Below are 20,511 nucleotides of genomic sequence, written 5' to 3' on the forward strand. Positions count from 1 at the left end.
GCATGAGCTTACATCTGCGTTATTTGCTTTATAGGACTTCAAGATACTATAGTTATAGGCATTGGAAAATATTACCGTTTAGATAAACGTTTTCATCTTATGAAATACTCCATAATTCTGTAAAATTTGTTGTATTTGCAACCCTGTAGTGATTTGTTAAATTCGATGGTGATATTTCCAGATCGTAAGGAATGAAGTTAAAGTGTGAGAGAAGTTTTTTTTTTGCCTTCTTGAATTGATGAGTGCAAGAGGTGAGGTTTCGGACAATAAGAAATATTTTTCATATTTAAGATTTAAAAAAATAACTTTTTAAAATCTCAACGATCAAATAAAGAATTAATAATTTCCTAAAGCATTTGTTGAAATATCGACCAAAATATATAGAAGTTTATTCATATGAATATATAAAAGTGCTCGCCAGAGCAAAGAACTTCCGAATATCAAAAACAAATAATAATAATAATGAGCCGAGTTTTTGTGTTCGATTGACATTTCACCAACCGTTTCTGAAGTACAGATCTGTAGAAAGACTAATAATTATAGATATTAATAATGCACATAATATTTGTTAAAAAATAAACTAATATAAAAAGTATAAATTTGTCTAAAATGGTAGGCCTTAGAAGGCACGTTTAAACAAATCAAGAAGTCAAAAATGTGCTATCAATTGTGTAAAATTTTCTGACAACCTGCGAATTTATAAACAAAGCAGTACAAAATGAGAAGATCAAGCAATAAATTCTGCAAATGTTCAGTCAAAAATTAAAATTGTATGTGTTTGATTCTTGAACATTTGAATATCATTAAAAGCTTCGGCATAGGCGTAAACATGTAACACTTAACGCAACCTGCAACAACAGGCATCAATAAGATACTAAGAGTAATGCAGTAGCAATTTCAATGGTGCACGCAATGTCATCTGTAGAGCAGCCGTACCCAATCATCAACACAACTGTCCTGGTTATATGATTGTTTTTTATTATTATCATTCGCCTTTCTTCTTTTATTACTAATCGTGTATTATCATAACATTTTTTCCTTTTGTTTCTTTTTCAAATTTAACACAACTTGTAATTTTTATAAATTATATAAAATCTTACATTCATTTCGTTTTGCTACAATCACTAATAAATCATGGTTACTCAATCTGTTGAAAGTGAATAAAAATGTGATGACTTATCTACTATTAATGAGGGAAAAGTAGGTTTAAGTGCCTGAAGACGCAACTTCGGCATCTTCCACAAAAATTTATGGGCGGAAGATGATCAGGTAGAGTAGAATGTAGAATAGCCCAGGGCTTAACGTCAATGCATTCAAAATTCAACTGTTTTCCTCTCTCCAAAGGGTGTTTATGCACATGTGTTTTATACTGGAAACCATCTGTGGAATGCCTATTGGATAGGACTTGCAATCCTGCCATTATTTCCGAACCAGCTAGCTTACCATGGCGCGTGCAGTTGTCCCTTATCACCTCCCAGTTCCGATGTTTTGACCTTTTTGACAGTTCTACTACAAATTGTGCAGGTTATAAAAAGTAAGTATTCAATTATGAGAAAGAACATAAAACTTAAAGTATTCATTTATAATGTAAATGCTAAACAAATTCAATATATGTTTTCGCAGAAGTTCATACCAGATACGCCCACTCTCTTCCGTTTCAAATCTTTTTTCCACTACATCCGTACATTTGAACATTACTTTTAAAAATTTGTCATCGTCAGTTTTTCTTATTCTCATTCTAGAACTAGCTCTGCTACTTTGCAAAAACTTGTCAACAAGAGATGCCGGATTTTTAATAAATTGTAACAACTGTTCCGTATCCAAACTTGTTTCAGCCTTATAAAAAACAAGCTATGCACATGAATTTTATACTCATTGCGTCGGCGTTGCGAAATTTAAAAATATACAGAACTTTTAGAAAACGAAGCATGAACTAAATATACCTGCATTGGAATATTTTTATTTTTTAATCTGACCAGTCACTCAAAGAGTATCCCTTATTCGCATAACGCGGTGACAGCCAGAAAGGAGTGAGGAAAGAAAAAGAAAAAAAGAAATATGAAGGTGGTGCCCGGAGTCTAGTGGATGCAGGCTCAATCGATAAATGCTATGTCTTTACCGACATAACACTCACTATGTTACTACCAAAGTAAACTCGCTTTTCACGAAGGCAATTGATATGAAACAGTTTAGAAAAACGTATAACAATTCTAGGATTCGCTGATTGAAAGCGGGTGGCAGAATATACACATTTATCACCTGTGCGTCATGTGTCCAGTTAGATTATGTATTTGCTAGCTACGTAAAGTGTTTGTTGGATCACGTTGTCTTTTTTATATCAAGTATTCTGTAGTCTTCTAAAAGCCAACTCCGAAGGTTCATTGTATTTCTCTAAAATAAAATTTTGCTAAGCTTATCTGTTTATCGTTTTTCGTAAAGCATGTGTATATTTGGTCAGTATCAAATTACGAGGTGCTTCGTCTGTGCAAACATTATCCTGATCGCAAGAATGAAGATGTGCGTTTCGAGCTGGTAGAATCGTTGAAAGTTCTTGCATGGCGAAGGACGCGCCTATAGTACAACGTAAACTCAGAACACCTCTATTTTCTGGCTTTTTAATTTATTAACTCAGAAGTTACAATAGACACACGATACAAATTTCCACGTAGGTTCTACAAAAATCTATAAAAGTAGCCACACCTACTCAATATTATAGAAAATTTAGTTTCTCCTTCTTTTTTTATCTCTATTAGTATAAAGGTGATGAGTATGAGAGATTGGGCAAGACAAGTTCAGTTCGTACAAAATATATGAGGGTGAAAATGTTTGAATTGAAAAGATATAATTGCGAGCAAACATGATCTATTTGATTTCATTGGGATTAAGAGATTGCGATGTCATTAGAGATTAGGATGGTGTTTTTATTTCTCTGGCTAGCTCAGTTGACGTGACAAAAGAAAAATTAATGTTCAGTATTGTATTTAAACGCACATACATAAGCCTATCGGTTTAACATATTTGAGTATTTCACGTCCGCACTTCTGTCCTCTGCCTTTAAGACAGACTGAAAGACTAAACTTTTGTTTTCAGTTAGCCTGTATGTCTAACTGCCTGTCCGCCACATTGCAGTCCCGTCTCCCATTATTCTCTTACCACACACTGACTATACTGTCAACATGAAACCGTTGCACTCATTTGCCTACCAGCACTCGATATTTTCTTGTATCCAAAAAAAAAAAAAAAAAAAAAATTATAAAAGTCCCACAAATGTGTAGACATATATACGTACACATACTTATCTCAAACTTTGCGGTTGTTGACAGAAGTGCTGGTGAAAGGTAGTGTACCTGGTTGTTGCATATCACTTCGCGTATACACTTTTTGTTAATCGTGTACCATCCGCACTCCAAAGTTGATGCATAGAAACATTTTTATATGACTCTCTTTTTGCCTCTCTTTTTCTTCTTAAAATTTACAGTTTTAACATTTATATATTTTTGTTAGGCTATATCTTCAGTAGACCACTTTCAACGCTACACTGTTTTATTAAGATCTAAGTTTTCAGTTCTAGTAGTGCTGTTTTTTTTTTAGGTTTAATTAAGTTTAAGTTTTAAATATCATTTTTAATAATATCATTTTTTTGGCATTTATTTATTTATTTTTTTTATATTTCCAATTCAAACAATGTGTCTTTAATTAGGTTTAAGTTTTACCAATCATATATTTAATAATATGTCCTTGTCTCGATTTAAGTATAAGCTTTAACGATCATTTTTAATAAACAGGTTTTATTTAAACGAGCGTTTTTCTTTTTAATTACAATTTTTCACATAATAAGATTTTTTCTTTTGTTGGATTTAAGTTTCTGACAATCATTTTTTTTAAGATGGAGTTTTAATCGCAAAAATAATTAAAGTGCCGTTGTTCGATGAACCTTCTCGACTTATTGCTCATTCTCAACTCAATTGACTCATTTGCTTATTGAACAAGATCTTTTTTTGCTTGCTCGTCGTTTCATGTCCGACTTTCTCGATGTATATACTATATATGATATGGTATATGTAGAATCAGAGACAACTAAATATGTAGATATTCCAACAGTTGCTTCAAAATTGAGATTAGGAGGATTTCACAAGCGCTTTGCCATTCCTTCATTCTTATTATTTGTATGAGGAAAATTTTGTTAATAGAGTCTTAACATGACGTTACATTCTCTCCATCCGCCTGAGTGGCCGAGTAGGCAAGAGTCTAGACGAGCAACTCAGTGATCGGGGGTTCAAATCTCATGCGCGGTAAAGTTTTTAATAAAGCCGAAAGCCTTAGATGCTAGTGCTTTCTTAGAATTTATTCTCTGGCGAAATTAATAATAATAATAAATACATTCTCTCAAACGTTTGCAATGCAGAAGCATATGCAATTCGGTGTTTTTAAGTGAATATGCGCTACGATATATATATGGGTGTGTACGCGCGAACAGTAGGTAGGTAGCATGTATAGTTTGGTTTCCTTTCATCGTTTATTTGGTATTGAAGAATTGTAAGTGTTATACTCACCAATTGCTTCAATAAATTTTAATAAAAATATTCTTGAATATACTCTACAATAGAACAATTTATAAGCGATTTAAAAAGTTACTGAAATAAGTCAAATATATGTATAAGCAAATAACATTATTATATACAAATAATAAGTGAGCAAATAGCATTAATATATATATATATAAAAATAGTAAATAAATATCGCTACAATATGAGCCTTTTTAATAATAAAAAATATCTTCATATTTTTAGATATAAAAGTTTTCATTAAAACTTAGCGAAAATAAAATTTAGAATTCTTCAATTCTTCAAAATAAAACATAAAATGGAAACAAATTACATGTATATTCATTACCATGTATATTCATATAAGATAATTGAAAAAAGAAAATGCCTTCGATAAGGCGAATCGAGAAATTCAGGCGTTGCACTTTCGGGGTGGAAATGGTTTGAGCATATGCTTAAAATTCGAAGCGAAAACAGTATTCATTTCTAATTGGAGCAACTTCTTTTCTATACATACTTAAACATCTAGTTTCCTCCCAAAGACTGCATTCATTTCTTATGATTGGATTGTAACTTTTTAGAAATTTTTGGATATATGTATTCCAGAGTTCGAATCGGCGCGTTTTGAGTTCACATGGCACCATCTCATCCTGATTGTTGAATGTTTTATCAAATTTTTAGTAAGGGTCTTTATTTAGTTGTCTTAGTTCAATGAATATGGGCACCGGCGCTCCACTGTTGTTCGTATTTGGTTATGATTTTTGCGATAAACATTTAACACATAAGCTCGAATCGTCAAAAGGAAAAAAAAATAGATAAGAGCTTAGCCTATGTGCAAGCTAACTTATATATTAACCTCGGAAAGTGAAATCAACGTAAGCCTTTCCTAACCTAACCTAAACCTAAAACATTTTCTTTACCAGAAACTTACATTACACAAGCATCTATCTTCCTGCGCGGCTATTTATAGTCATGATCGTCATGTTGAATTCCAATTTCGAGCCACGATGCCCAGTTGCAATCCTTGAAATATTTTGAATTAAGCAAGAATTGCGCTTGGACAATCAGAGCTAGAAATTTAATTAATAAACCTTAAATTTTCCTCGTTGGGGTCTTAGGTAGCAATCAAAACGATTACGAATTCATGTAAACTTGAAACAAGTCGGATTCAAATTTTCTCTCTCATTATTCAAAACGTAATTGCCTTCACTCTGTTGAAAGCATTGAAGAAGAGCCAAGAATACAATGAGAAATAAATACTTGAAAAATGAGAGTACGGGGGAACGGAAGGAGACGCGGAAAAGCACTTAAGTCGGAAATGGTAAAACCTGTAACTAGCAACGATAACAACAAAGTTAATAAACTTTATTTTAGAATTTTATAAAAGAATCCACAATATTTGAATATGAATGTTTGTTTAAGAAGGAGAAGAAACTATAATCAAACTTTTTTCAATTTATAATCTTGTGTTCATGTGTACGTTATACGTAAAAAATTTTTCCCTATTGTTATTATCAATCCCACCATTGGGAACTTAAACCCGGGCCGTTTTTTGGACGGTTATTGAAAACCCAATTTATTGCTCGACGGGAAAAAAGGATGATTGAAAGGCAGCTCTTAATTATAGCATATTGTGACTATATTTTAACAAGACAATGCTCATCTGCTTAAACTTCTTTTTCTACCTAATTCCTTTGATTCGTTACTAGCTTCAGAGACGCTAAAAATCGTTCTTTATCCTCTGTTATTTTCTTTCACATTTTCCTATAGATATATATATATATAAATATATTTATTTATTTTACCTCCGTGGGTCGCAAACGTTTTGATAAAATGAATATACTTATTATTCTTCGGTGATGGGTATAAAAAATCAGGCGCGCCCACCCAATATTATCGTGTACGAAGATTTAGTTCTTCCCTTTTTGCAGTCTCTTTCAGGATAAGGATGTTACATATGAAAGTTTCGGTCACTACCGCAACTTGCTGTGCAGATTATATTATGTTTTTGCAGATGTACGTAACAGGCAGAAGGGCTTAAGGTAGACGTAACTTTTATTATAATACCGATAAATTCAGAATCAGCTTGTCTGTTATTTAACTTGTGTTTAATCTACAGGTGGTAATTTTTAAGATATTTTGATGCAATTTAGTACAGTGACGTCTTCTGACTCAAGGACGAGCGCTGTTCAAAATGGTTCGGATCGGTACACTTTTTCGACTACTCCTCATATAACGCCCTCTTCTGAGAAGTCGTTATATGGAAAACCATTGCAATTTTCTAAATTTCCCGGCGAAAATGGCTAATTGGGCATTCGAAATTAGTATGAAAACTTTGGACCAGCTAGGCAAATTCGTAAACCCCCTCTCACATAATGAAAATTGAAGTTCATGCGACAAAAAGGTATAATTTTCGATACTTTATGATGAAAACTATATCATAATAGTAATTCAACATAAAAAAATTAGATGTGCCACTTTTGGACCATCTCGGGCTAGTTTTTGGATCGTACCCTAATAAAGGTTTTCAGGAGAGCAGAAAATTCCAAGTTTTAGTATGTGGGGATCAAAACTGACCCATAATAGTAATTTCATTCAAAATCAAGAAATGTGATAAACAATGTAGTGTAGGATATTTAATGGCCGACTATAATGTCCTTACTGGTTTTCTTACTTGTTTAAGTTTACTTCATCTAAAAGCATTTTTAGGTCCTCCAAAAACGTATAAATAATTTTCGACATTTGAGAAGAGACGACGATTTTTGAAAGCGGCACGAACGCGAATAGCAAAATAGAAGTAAATAAGGTCATTAAGATATTTATATGCAACAATATAATATATATAAAATATATATACCTTCCTTCTACCAACGTTCGTTTCGGAATATTTTCACATAAACTCTTGACGTTTAACGAAATTTACTATTAATGCTATTCGCGTACACCGATACTTATATTATTATTGCTTATTGTTTCGCTCTTTGAAGGCGTTTGGAGGGAAGTCCTTGGCTTCTAGGCCTATATCTTCAGAATCACGGAAAATCTTGTTGTTCATTTTCGAATGAAAGCAGTATTTTTGAGACGTTCGGCACGTACACACATCAACTTAAAATTTTTAATATTTTTTTGTTCCTTTTTCTTGTTCTATAAATTAGGGAATCAACGATAAATGATTCGTTGTACTATGTTGGAAAGATTTAGTGGGAGCACGAAACTCTTTGTCTCGTCCTTAATAAAGTTAGAGGTTACCTTTGGTTTTAAATTTTTTTTTTTTTGATTATCTTTTCTTCATATTCCTTTATTAATTTTATTCAGACCCTTGTTTTACCGTTTTTTTACAAGTCATACGTGCGCCACGTTTTTTTTTTTTTTTTTGTTAATTATTTATGGACTTCAAAAGGGAAGATAAAAAATTTTCTTTGAACTGCGCTATTCCTTCCGTAATGACGATTCGGATATGTATATACACATTTTTTTTCTATAAAAAATCACAAATTTTTATAGTTTTTAAAACATATTTTCCGAAAATCGAGACGTAGTTTTAGAAAGAAGTAAAAAAATTCGTGATGTTTTCGTACGAAGATGCTTTATTAAAAATGAATGGGGAGAAAATGGTTTGCTGGTTTCAACACAGGAGACGATGATGGTAAAGAGGCGTCGCACGTTAGTAGCCATCGAAATCTGTCGGAAAGTTGACGAAGACTGGCGTAGTGTAGTCTAAGGTATGGCTGCGCTATTAAACAATCACTAAATGTGGTTATGAATGATTTGCAAGACTTAGACGATCCCGCCTATACAAGCGAATCATACTATAAGTTCGGTCAGACATACTCATATTATATGCTACGGATGCCGTCTCCAAAGAAGTTGTTTTTGTTCACACTTCGAATACACATTGTATCCAAAGAACATCACGTTGAATTCTCATTTCCATAACATCGAGAGGTTATTAATTCTCCTACATTGACATCGCGGAATGGAATGTGAATTCTCTCCACTTCTCCTTGCCTTCCTATACGTTAAGAAACAGCGCAGGCTTATGTTGGCTTTAAAGTTAACCCTGTTTGCTCGACCAAATTCAGCGAGGTCTGCATTGAATGTCTCACCCAGTATGTAGATTTCATCATGCAGCGCGTCCTTACAATGTCTTTTCTTGAAAGAGAATGAGTCAAACAAAACGCTGTCATCGGCAAATTGCACTTCCTATCACACACACTTGATAATAAACCCCAGTAAGAGAGAAGAAGAAAGAACGATGAACGAAAGTCTTGATCGACGATATTATCGCCACCAAATGCGATCATGAAATAGAATACACATCGTGCGGAGGTAGTGGTTGATCGGTATGAAGTAGAGGGACTTGGAGCAAATAATATATATTAGCTGGTCGAACAAAAGTTTTTGAGATTTTTGGGTGTGGCCAGAACTTACAAAAATCGCCGTTCCTTGTGGAGAGCTTTTTCGAAATTGAATACCTGATTTCACTCATTTCTACATTTACTGCGAGGCAGATTGTATTGGTCATCAGGGTTAAACTTCGAATGCCTCCTCGCTGAACTTGACTGCGTCTTTGCAAATCTGATCAGTTCTTTCAACGAAATGAAGTACCCTATTGCATAAGTGACCACCTCCGCAACAGCATTAACACTGATATTTAAGTTGAAATGCATTAAAAAATTAGTCAGCTTTGTCCGATATGTTTTATCGAATTTGAAAATTTCACTTTTCAAAAGTGAAAGAGAAACGTGACAAAGGCTAGCATACGAAAAGAATGCTCAAACGATATAGTGCTACGTATTGCCGTGAGATGCTTGCATCTTGACTTTATATTTTTCCAAAAGCGAAGCAAGATGCAAATGTCATGTTTCGCCGCAATCCATCTGCTCCATTTGCTCATTGAGGAGTTTCCTTTAATCAAAAAAGAGGCAAAGCAACGCACCTTCGTAAGGTTATCTTTAATTATCCACTCATTGCCAAAAGTGTAAGTAATCTGTTGAAGAGAAAACGAGATTTCATTTAACAAGCTAAAACAATCGCTGAGGAATTAATTGCTAAATAAAATCATTAGAGCAAAAGTTTCAAAACGCACAGAGCAAATTATTAGGTTAAGTTATATCATGTGGTATGAAAATAAAGCTTAAACGACGACGACAAATCCTTGAGTATGGACATTTTCATGAAAAAACTTGGAAAACATATTATTGCGAGGATTCGAAGAACAAAATTGATGTTTGCTCTAAAAAAAATGTGAGACGTGCGTTAGTCGAAAAAAAGGAAATAAATAATATTTTCTATTAAATCCTGGTCCCGAAATGTAAAATGTCAGTAAGAACGATACATTTTCACCACATAGTGGAGACGAGACTCACAGGGCCTTAATTTCTTTTTATCTGTAATAGGACTTGAAGAAAGGAAAGGCGTGACTTGCCCGGCCATGTTATATAGACCGGTGTAATCTTCCACTAAGATATCAAATGAAAGTAATATACTATAATAATTTATGTCATTAAAAAAAAAATCATTTTATTTACTATAATATTTTCATTTTACATTTCTCCAATGCAAGTGCCTTATATGCAATTAATCCATCGAAACTTCTCTATGGGCCGAAGGGCAGGTTGGGTGAAGAATAGACCCGGGGGCATGTGCCCGATCGGTTAGTTAAAGTTTCGTCCGTCTTGTATTCGGTAAGGGGCTAGTAGGTGCAAATTCTTTGGTGTAACCGTTCGTGAGCAAGTTATAGGTGCCCTCCCATATCTCAGGAATTCACTAATTCAGCCATGTCACGCACACTTACCTCATAGGCCTCCGTTTGACGTTAAGTGGCACCGCAAAGTTGCCCTAAACCTTTCGTAGGTAACAGCTTTACACTTTAGCCGACCGACAGGACCAATAAATATTTAATTTATTTAAACGTTACATATGAAGTCATCTTTTGCGACGACTAATGTCTGTACTGATTGTCTCAGCGCAAAGAAAGTATACCTGGTAGATGCAGCGATTAGTGCAAGCTATATCTGATTCTATAATAAAGAAACGAATCAAAATTAAATTTCTTCGCTACGATATAAGCTTCAAGGCATTGATTTCATTATGTTCAATTTCAGCGGTAAAGACTTATAAGAAAAAAAGACTTTATGTGAGAAATTTATTTGTTCACCTAATTATATACTATCCTAACAAGAGAACTTCTTCTCTTCTGTAACCAAATCCGATCTCGGGCATAATTAAAGTCTCACTCGATTTTGATTTTTTTGTATTAAACCGCATTAGTGTTACACAGCTCACTTTTTGGTCGAAAAAAGAAGATAACAATCGTATTTCATTGAAACGTAGATATTGGACATGATTTCAGCCATTAATGGAAGAAGTAATAAGTTATGGTACACAAGGTCTCATTCATAATGGACCCGCAAAAATCCTTTGCACACATTTTACAAAAGTACTTTTTCCAGCCCTTATCCAGCATACTTCCAATTGCCAGACAACGGTCGCAAAGAATATTCAAAGAAAAGTACGAAGACCTTTATGACCGATCGCAAAAAGTACCTACATTTTTTATCATTGTGGGTTGATGGGGTTGGGTGTACTGAACCTCCAATGTTTGCCCTCACATATGTATGGTGAGCTGTTAGCTATAATCCCCAAGGCGTCAGTACAAAAAAAAAATTCTATCTAAAATGAGTTCAAGTGCATAAATTCACGCGTTGACAGATAATAAACAAAATACTTTGCACACTTTATATGTTGGCTTGAGGTAGTGAGCAGAGGAAAGTTATATTTGTCCTAAGATTTTGTGCTTATAGTTGGCGCTTCGCAGTCTTTTTAAACATTGCATTGATAATTTGACTGAGCAGTTCGAAAAAGTATGTAAACTATCAGATTTCTTGCATCTTGGAAGCTTGATTTAACTTGCAGTCGTATACTAACCAGCATCGCAGACACGTCACAAGTCAAAAGGGGGCTTTTTTTCTGATTGTATTTTGATAAAAAATTCTGAACACTACGACAAGAAGAAAACCGTCAGTTTTCTCTTAAGATAAGCGACCGGTCACAATGCCAATGTAGGGCTGTTAATCTATTTTGTATATTTTTTCTTACTAATTTTCCCCATTTTCCAAACGAATTTTTCATTTCATTTTAATACATTTAAAGATATTTACATAAATGAGATTTTTCTATCATTTGCTCAATCATTATATTTGTCTCCTGGTAAAATCATATATTGTTCCCCTTATCTAATACACCAAATATATTTTTGCTGTCCGCATATGTTAAGATAATATCGCATATTTTATGAATTCCTTGTATTGGGCAAAAATTTGATAGTAAATGAATATTAAAAATAACAAATAGATACCTACCTGTCATTGAATCTTCCCACTCGACGGTGCCGACAGCGATATATATCGAGGAGACCGCTGTCTTTTACACTTGCAGCTAGTGCCAATGAACAGTAGAATTTCGATTGCATAAAATTATATTTTATAATGAAAGTTATTATTATATTAGCCGAAGCATATATCTATTCACATAACTTCATATATTTTGTATATGTATAATATGAATTCGTTTACGCCACACATGTATAAATACAGACATATAGGTGTGGCTATCACAATTGATCTTCATAAATTGCATTTTCGGAACAAAATGCAGAATGATTGCTTCAAATCATTTCGTGCCGCAAGCTCGCATGTACTTTTCCATTATCCTAGAATTTACAATCGAGAATCAAGTTAGCAAACCTTATATTCTCGTTTCCTTTCACTTTGGTAATGTTCGTTACGCGTATGTAATTGGAAAGAAAGCAAAATAATGACTATACTACACGTATACCTTTTGCGCGCTAGGTATAAATTTAATGATACGATTATTTCAGCTCTTTTTGACTCATTGTTATATCATTGAGTAAATCTGCAATTCGTCAATTTGCTTAAATATCGGAACTTTCGGAAGCTATGCAATTTATAACAATTTGATGATATTTTTCCCATTAAGAGCTTTCGAACTTTAGCAGACATATCCAGAATAATTTTTATTTATATTTATCATTTATATTTTCCCATGCGGATTCTTGATATCTTTAACTAACTAACTTTCAACTAAATTATAATCTTTACATATCCCATGTAAAATTTCATTTGTTTGATTTTTCCGCGACGCTCAAAAAAACTTATTGTCCTTAAGAAATCGTAAGATAGACTTTTGAATATTTCCACACAAGAGTGATAGAATATTTTAGAATATGCATGCATGCATGCATGCATACACAAATCGCAGTGAGCTTATAATGTGTGACAATCATTTAAGTAGTTTTATCCTTTTCTTATTTATATATATATATATATTCTCCGTTTATAAGGATTAAATTTTTTCATTAAACTTTGAATTCTCAGCCGACATCGTATATATTCTCAATTTTCATATTATTAATAGTAACTGAATTAACAAACATACATACAGATTTCCGTTGGTTGGTACTTCTTATTTTACACATTATTATATTTGCTTGCAAAACATATCGCCATTTTACACTTGCTTCTGCTCGAGCACTTTAACTTTGCACATAATCCTTTTTTGTTTCTCTCTTCTTTTCTTTTTCCTTTTTTTTTACAAAGATGAGTATGAGAGTATATATTCTCTACGTACATGTAGATAAAGGTACATATGTGTATCTTACATACGCACACCTATACGTATTAGTTGTAGATTATTACCTAAGAGTTTTAATTCCTTTATATATATATATATATGTTGAAATGCATGTCCTGTTTTCACGGCAATAAAATTTATTTACTTCCTCGTGAGATGCCGTGAGTGTTTCGAAAAGCTCTTTTTCTATACACATAACGCACGTGTTTTGATTTTTACCTTCAATAAGGCGAAATGTTATCAATTCGCGTCAATCATCCCGTCTTCTTCCACTTTCCAAGCACAATCCGTTTTATTTATGTATTTATTATTATTTTATTTTTTCTTTTTTGCGATTACTCCACTTTATTTTTCAGTTTTTAGGTAACCACATTGTATTTTTTATTTTCGTTAAAAATAGTCTTTATTTATTTTTTTTTTTTTGTAAGAGATATCAATTAAATTCGATTAATAATATATGATAAAATATATTAAATTTTGAAAACCAGTCCGCATTTTTTTTTTTACTTCCTAACATCAAAATATTCTACATTTCTTTACTGAAAGACAGAGACGTTCGGTTTACGCTAAATTTCTCTAATTTGTTTTTTCTCTTATATCTCCTTTTTTATGTCTAATCAGCATTTACCCCTTCGCTGGCTTGGTGTTACCATTTTCCAATATGAGCACATAACGGTTTATGCAGTCTAGGTAATTTAATTATTTTCTAGGGAATTGATGGTTGCCAATAAATTTGTGACGATATATGAATTTGATAAGTCTACTTCGATTTTTTGTGTACACACATTATCTCATTTTGAAAAAACATACTAAGTACTTTCCCTTGAACTGTGAGCAATTGGCTGTTGTAATTAGTTCACAGCAAGAGCATAAATATTGATCGATCGTTTTTTAAGAACTTGGACCTTGTTTCTACAATTTCACTTTAAACGTTTGTTGACGGATTTTGAATTTGTCAAAACTATTCTCTCAATCTCGAGATATCTGAAAAATCCAACTCTCGATAATTAACGATTCTTTCTAATTGAGAATAAAAAAAAGTTTCCATTCTCGATTGCAACGGTGTACGTGTGCTTATGTCGAAGTTTCCTAAGCTGAACTTTCTGCTGATTGTAGAAAAGACTTAAAATTGGAGTAAAATATCATTAATATTAAGTTTGACTTTCTAGATAATAGACTTCTGATGATCGAAAACCGACAAGACCAACTTTTATACACCCTACATAAATGTACTTAATTAATAATTCACCAAAAATTATACAATACTTTTACATAAATGCAATATTTTCATGAAGGTTCTCGTGCTGGGCTCTCGAATACTCAAACGTCAACGTGGTCTAAATTTAGTAAACTCAGTTTACTTGCCAAGGACTTTATTATTTTTGAGCTGTGAGGCTTTGTCGTCGTGAGAAACTCCGTATATGGTGCGGTCTTAAAAATAGATCTATGTGATCGAAACTTCCTATGATTTGTTATGAACAAATTTTCATTCTAACATATTAAAATGATTCGGAATCGATTTATATAATAAAAGGTGTGGCTGGTTTAAGCCGTTCTAAAGATTGCGTACGTTCGCAAAAACTTAATATACCCTGTATCTAAGCCTGTATGTTCGTCTGTCCATGTATATTTGTGTTCAAGTAACTTTCGAAATATTTTTTTATGAAATTTGGTAAACTTTTCCATGTTCAACCACTTCCTATATTACACACTACTTTTATAAAATGTATGAAAACAATTCAAATTTTCAGAATTTCGCGACAAAATCGGTGAATATTATTATTGGTAGTTGTAAATTGAATCGGATGAAAAACTGAATCTCTATGGTAAAAAGATTTAATTTTCAATATTTATTGTTGAAAATGTATGCATAATAATAATTTGATATAAACGATAATCGTATCGAATTTGGACAACGTAGAAATATTTTCCGAATCTCACCTCATAAAAAAGTCTGAAGGAAAAATGTCCGATTTTTGATATTTTATAATGAAAATTGGTACGTAAGAGTAATTTGATATATAATTTAGACCCATAAAAGTATAAAGTGGCTCTCATGAAAAGCAAACACGGCGAAGTCTAACTTGTAGTTCTATCTAGTAGTATCTTTGACAACTAAATTCATGTTGCTTAACTTAAATCAGATCGAGGGCTTTCATGAAAATTGTGCCTTCAAAAAATTCGATATGTTTTTGCGTTTGCGGTAAATGCAGAGGTTTGATGCAGAGTGAGTTTATATCAGGAAACTATTAACAAAATTTTTACCCATACAAATAGTAAGAATGAAAAGACAAGCAATTAAGGAATTGCTAATTAACAGCGCTATTATTGTTATTGATAAGAGAAAGATCAAAGTCCCTGAGATTTTGCCAGCACTTCTTGTTATTTAGTTGTCTCTGGCATAAATCGTTACTGGAAAGCAGAAGGAGCCTGAAATTAAGAAATCATGTTTCATTAGCCTTTTTTGCAAATTTATGACACGGATAGACAACAAGATATTGGTGTATTTGAACAAAGCCTGGGAACTGCACATAATCTAAAATCTAATTTAACAACTAAACAAGAAAAATATCTAATATAATTTAATAAAAAGGCAAAATCGGTGCGTAATAGCAATTTAGCAGAAAAATTACCAGTAGGGAATTTGGATCACATAGGTCTATTTTTTTAATTGCTAAGATATATAGGGATTATCAAATCAAAAGGAAGCCCTTCCGTGGACAAAAAGTCAAATTCCTATGACGGAAACTGTAAAGCAATAAATTTAAGTTTGCTCAATTTAAATAACGCCATATGATGTTTCGGGCATCCTCCAATATGCAGTTTTCCATGAAAATAATGTATAATTTTTGGTGTATTATTATGAAAATGAGCAAATAATTGCTACACGCTCAACTACACATCAGCACATATAATTAATCCATATTCCTACATTTGAATGAATGATGCAGTGTGTAAATGAGTGCATTGCTTTCGCACTTTAATCACACAGTTGATAAAAGTGTTCATACATACATAGACATCAAGAACCACACACAGGCGTACATTTCCATCTTTCTTCCTGGTTTCCTTTTCCTTTGCAATCGTATTATATTCACATTTATTTTTTGATCATAATAAGCTACAGCAACATTGCAAAATTCCGCAATGCCACTTCAAATCCAATAAGTACTAGATGGTACCGGTTAAAGGTTTGATGAATGATATATATTGCAAACTTATTAAATAACAAATAAAAATATTATAGTCGGGCAAAGCCGACCATTGAATTTCCTACACCATATTGTCTAACACAATTCTTATCTTTATTATGGAACACAAAAATTATATTTTGTCTCCATATGGAGGCATATCTTTACTGCTCTACAAAGGGCCAATATTCGTGAAAATTTTTATTAGGGTAGAGTCCGAAAAATAGACCGAGATGATCCAAATTTGGTGCAGTTAATTTTTCTATATTGAATTACTACTACGCTATAATATTCATCGTGAAGCAGTGAAAGTTATACCTTTCTGCCGTAAGAACTTCAACTTTCGTTATATGAGAGCGGGTGCAAAAATTGTCCCAGCCGGCCAAAGTTCTCACACCAATTTAGAATGTCGAAATACTATTACGTAGCCACTTTTGTCGTGAAATTTTGAAAATTGCATTTTGTTCCATACAACGACTTTTCAAAGTAGGATATATCGGAAGTAGTCGAAGAAGTGTACTGATCCGAACCATTTTGAACAGCGTTCGTCCTTGAGTCAAAACACGTCATTGTACTAAATTTCATCAAAATATCTCAAAAATTGCGACCTGCAGCTTGAACACAAATTCACGTGGACAGGCTTGAGACAGACTCATAGGCTTAGATCAATTCAGACTATGATTCGGAATCGATCGGTATTATAAAAGGTGGGCCTATCTTAAGCCCTTCTGGGTGTTACATCGGTTCGCTTTATTTAATATACCCCATACAACAAGTGATGCAGACTATAAAAACTGATAGTCGAGTGCGGTTTGAATCGAATTTTTCACATTTACTGTAATCAAAAAAATTCCATTCAAGTCAATTGGTATTCATCTTGAACCCGTTCGAAATATTTTAAAAGCCAACGGTCTGCATAGCCGTATTTAAAAAAAAAAAGCCATTTATAAGAGAAATTATTATGTTAAAACATCTCAAGTTTGCAAAACTCCACATAAATGTTGATGATATAAATTTTTGGAAAGCCATAATTGTTAGTGATCATTTTAATCTAAATATATTCGGATGCGATGGTAAACAAATACTAATTGGCTCACATTTTTCTAGGTCTTCTGCAATATCAATAGCACTAGTTTTGGGTTTGTTCGTTATAATTCTGATAACATTTCGATTTTCTGTACGGTTTCGATGTTCTGCACGGTTGTTTGGTTGATTTATTCAAGTATTAGTATATCCTACATCAATTGTGGTACAGGTTATATTAAGTTTGTGCGGACATACGTAACACATGGAAGGGCGTAAGAAGATAAACCCATCTTCTTATTATGCCGATCGATTTAGAATCAGCTGGTCTATCCCTCTGTCTGTTTGTCTGATACTCGTCCAAGTAAATTTGTGTTCAACCTACACGTGGTAGCTTTTGAGATAATTTGATAAAACTTGGTACATTGACGTGCTGCGACCCAAGAACGAACGCTATTGAGAATTGCTTGGATCGGGTCATGTTTTTCATTCTCCCTCATATAACCGTTCCTACGAAGACTGAATCTTTATAAATATTTCTTGGTAGAAATTTGTTCGTAATAGTAAATTGACATAGAAATCAAACTTACCGAATTTCGAGCGAATTAAGGTTTATTGCTCTTTCCAATTAGATATTTTGGTTTCGAGATATCTAGTTAACTTATTAAACTTACATTTGGCTTATGTATGTATGTGCGCTTTTAAAGAATCAATTCGAAATTTTTCAAAATGCTTTAAAATCTAAGAGTTCTATCATAAGTCATACGCAAGCTAAAGAAAATTTAAATTGCGACAAAAATTGAGAGCAATTTTATTTAAGTCATATATCCAACACTGCTAAATGCTGTCAAGTTTCTAAAATATTTGTAATATATTTTAGCAGAAAATTAAAGTAAACTGGCAACGCTGTTCACTTCGAAAATGTCGCGTGTGATTGTGGAGTCATTCGAACTATAAATCTAATGTGGAAAAATTACAGAAAACGAATGAGGATATCGTCGTGTTTTATTGCGCAAAAGTTCACAGATATATTTTGTAATTTTAATAACATGAATGTTATTGATTTTTCCATATAAAAAAAATTCTTATTGATTGAATTAACAAATTGTACTTGCCTCACACATAATCGGAAAATCCTACGAATTATAAAACGAAGCGAAGGATTTTCCTTCTTCGAAACAAAAAAAAAAAACAAACGAAAACGAATTAATATTTTTTCCGGTACTTGTGGTTATAATACAAACAGCAAAAGTGGATACCGTAAAGATAGAAGATTTGGTAGACTCTGATCCAGATATCGAGTTTATCGAGAAGGATAGCGGAATGTCCTCATTGGGCGGCAGCAAAGATGAGACACCCGAACGTAAAACTGTAGCCACTGTAAGAACTTCATTGAAAAATGAGATAAAAATCGATATATTTTCTACTTTTACGCTGAACGCATATTAATGTATATGTTTATATTTATCATATTTATATTTTTTAGACTAGTAGCTACAACAGTGCAGAAGAAAATTATGATGATGTAAGTCAATTGTATCTGCTAAAATTTATTATTAGATACTTCAGGGAAATTTATATATGCACGGGCGGTCGGTTTGTCCAAACAAAGTCCCATTTCTATGCCAAATAACCTAACCTCATTTTTACGTTCTATTCTATTTAGCTTCAAAATTTATGTACCTTGGTTATAGTGCTTTCTAAGATTGAAAAAATAATACAAACAACACTTGTTTCCCTCTTATAAGCGCAATTTTCTTTTACTATGTGCCATTTTGCATTCGTTCACATTAATAAAAGAGGAAAGTTACAAAAATAGCATAGGTTACACTTTATCGAAACCGCGAACACTTTTTCATATTGTCATCTTTGATAGAATTTGTAGGTTGAAGATCTAAAAAAAGCCTTTTTTTTTTTTAATTAAATGAAAGAACAACATGACGTGGGACAATAATTGTCAAATTGTAATGTACACATATTTAAAAAAACAAAAATTATACTTTCGAAATGGTAATTGCAATATATGCTTCGTCTATTTTATTTTTCAAGGAGCCCGACGAAACCGTGAGTGAACGTTTATGGGGTTTAACAGAAATGTTTCCAGAACCTTTACGCGAATTTACCGGCGCATTGGTGTGCTTGACAACTAAAGGCGTTAAAGGTCTATATAGATTTTCATGCAATGCTTCTTGGATTTTCTTTACAAGCTCGGTAATACTATTTGCTCCAGTCATATTTGAAACAGAACGGGCTCAAATGGAGGAAATGCAAAAAACACAACAAAAACAAGTGTTATTGGGTCCCGGTTCAGCTATGGCAGCTGTTACCGGCCCGACACCAGAACTACCACAAGTGCGCTAAAAATCCGAGATTTAAGTTAATTTTCAAACACCAAAAAAAAAGAAGAAAAAATCAATTGTTTATCTAGCAAACAAATTAGTCGACAGTACGATTGATAAAAGCTAAAACTTAGTAACGAGTAGATGGACAAATTTAATAATTATTAGTTGATTAAAAAATACCAAAACAAGGGAAAAATTCCCTCGAATCTTCGCATAACAATAGAAACAAAACAAAAATGTCTTTCTCTTAAATTTATCTCCCTTTCCTTTACAATTTTAACGTATGCAACTATTTTGCATAAAAAAAGGAATATTCTTGTATCTGCGATGTGACCTTTTAAGCAGTCGCTCATCAAGTAAAAATTTGATAAGTCGGTAACTTTTTCCGTAAAATAAAGTATCCTGCCATCAGCGGCTAAAAAGTTATCGATTAAGTGGGTGTGTGTTTATATAGGGCTTACCTATGTTTTAATAAAAGAAATAAAGCTTTTATGAAATTGTTAAACTAATAAACAAGATAACCTCATTTTCGATTCTTGTTTCATTTTCCTAATAAAATCAAATAGGTATGCAGTCTAGCATTCACTATCAATATGTTTGATGATTTCTTCAACTTCTTTTTTATCCATACCGCGCTTATTAAGCAACTGAAACCTAAATTATACATTTAATAGTAAATCGAGATGAAGTTTATCGGGTATATACGTCTACGAAAAATGTTATTTTGGCGCGACGGATGGTGAGGTGTTCTATGTA

General features: G+C 32.9%; 1 protein-coding gene and 2 long non-coding RNA genes across 3 annotated transcripts; 2 read left to right on the forward strand and 1 right to left on the reverse strand.

Moving 5' to 3' along the window:
- Positions 1-202: 202 nt before the first annotated feature.
- On the forward strand, positions 203-3,250 carry LOC119631629. The gene is made up of 3 exons (XR_005246703.1): positions 203-1,269; positions 1,345-1,534; positions 1,743-3,250. It is a non-coding gene; the product is annotated as an uncharacterized LOC119631629 (long non-coding RNA).
- A 4,677-nt stretch (positions 3,251-7,927) lies between these two features.
- LOC119631630 lies at positions 7,928-12,556 on the reverse strand. The gene is made up of 3 exons (XR_005246704.1): positions 11,909-12,556; positions 10,342-10,567; positions 7,928-9,534 (listed from the first exon to the last, which is right to left on the reverse strand). It is a non-coding gene; the product is annotated as an uncharacterized LOC119631630 (long non-coding RNA).
- A 5,774-nt stretch (positions 12,557-18,330) lies between these two features.
- Positions 18,331-19,957, forward strand: LOC119632316 (mitochondrial import receptor subunit TOM22 homolog). The gene is made up of 3 exons (XM_038025157.1): positions 18,331-18,793; positions 18,900-18,938; positions 19,463-19,957. The coding sequence occupies exons 1-3, from the start codon at positions 18,737-18,739 to the stop codon at positions 19,772-19,774; spliced, it is 408 nt and encodes a 135-aa protein (XP_037881085.1). The 5' UTR covers positions 18,331-18,736; the 3' UTR covers positions 19,775-19,957.
- The last annotated feature ends 554 nt before the right edge of the window (positions 19,958-20,511 follow it).

Source organism: Glossina fuscipes, unplaced genomic scaffold (assembly GCF_014805625.2).
Source record: "Glossina fuscipes isolate IAEA_lab_2018 unplaced genomic scaffold, Yale_Gfus_2 1, whole genome shotgun sequence".
Taxonomy (NCBI): domain Eukaryota; kingdom Metazoa; phylum Arthropoda; class Insecta; order Diptera; family Glossinidae; genus Glossina; species Glossina fuscipes.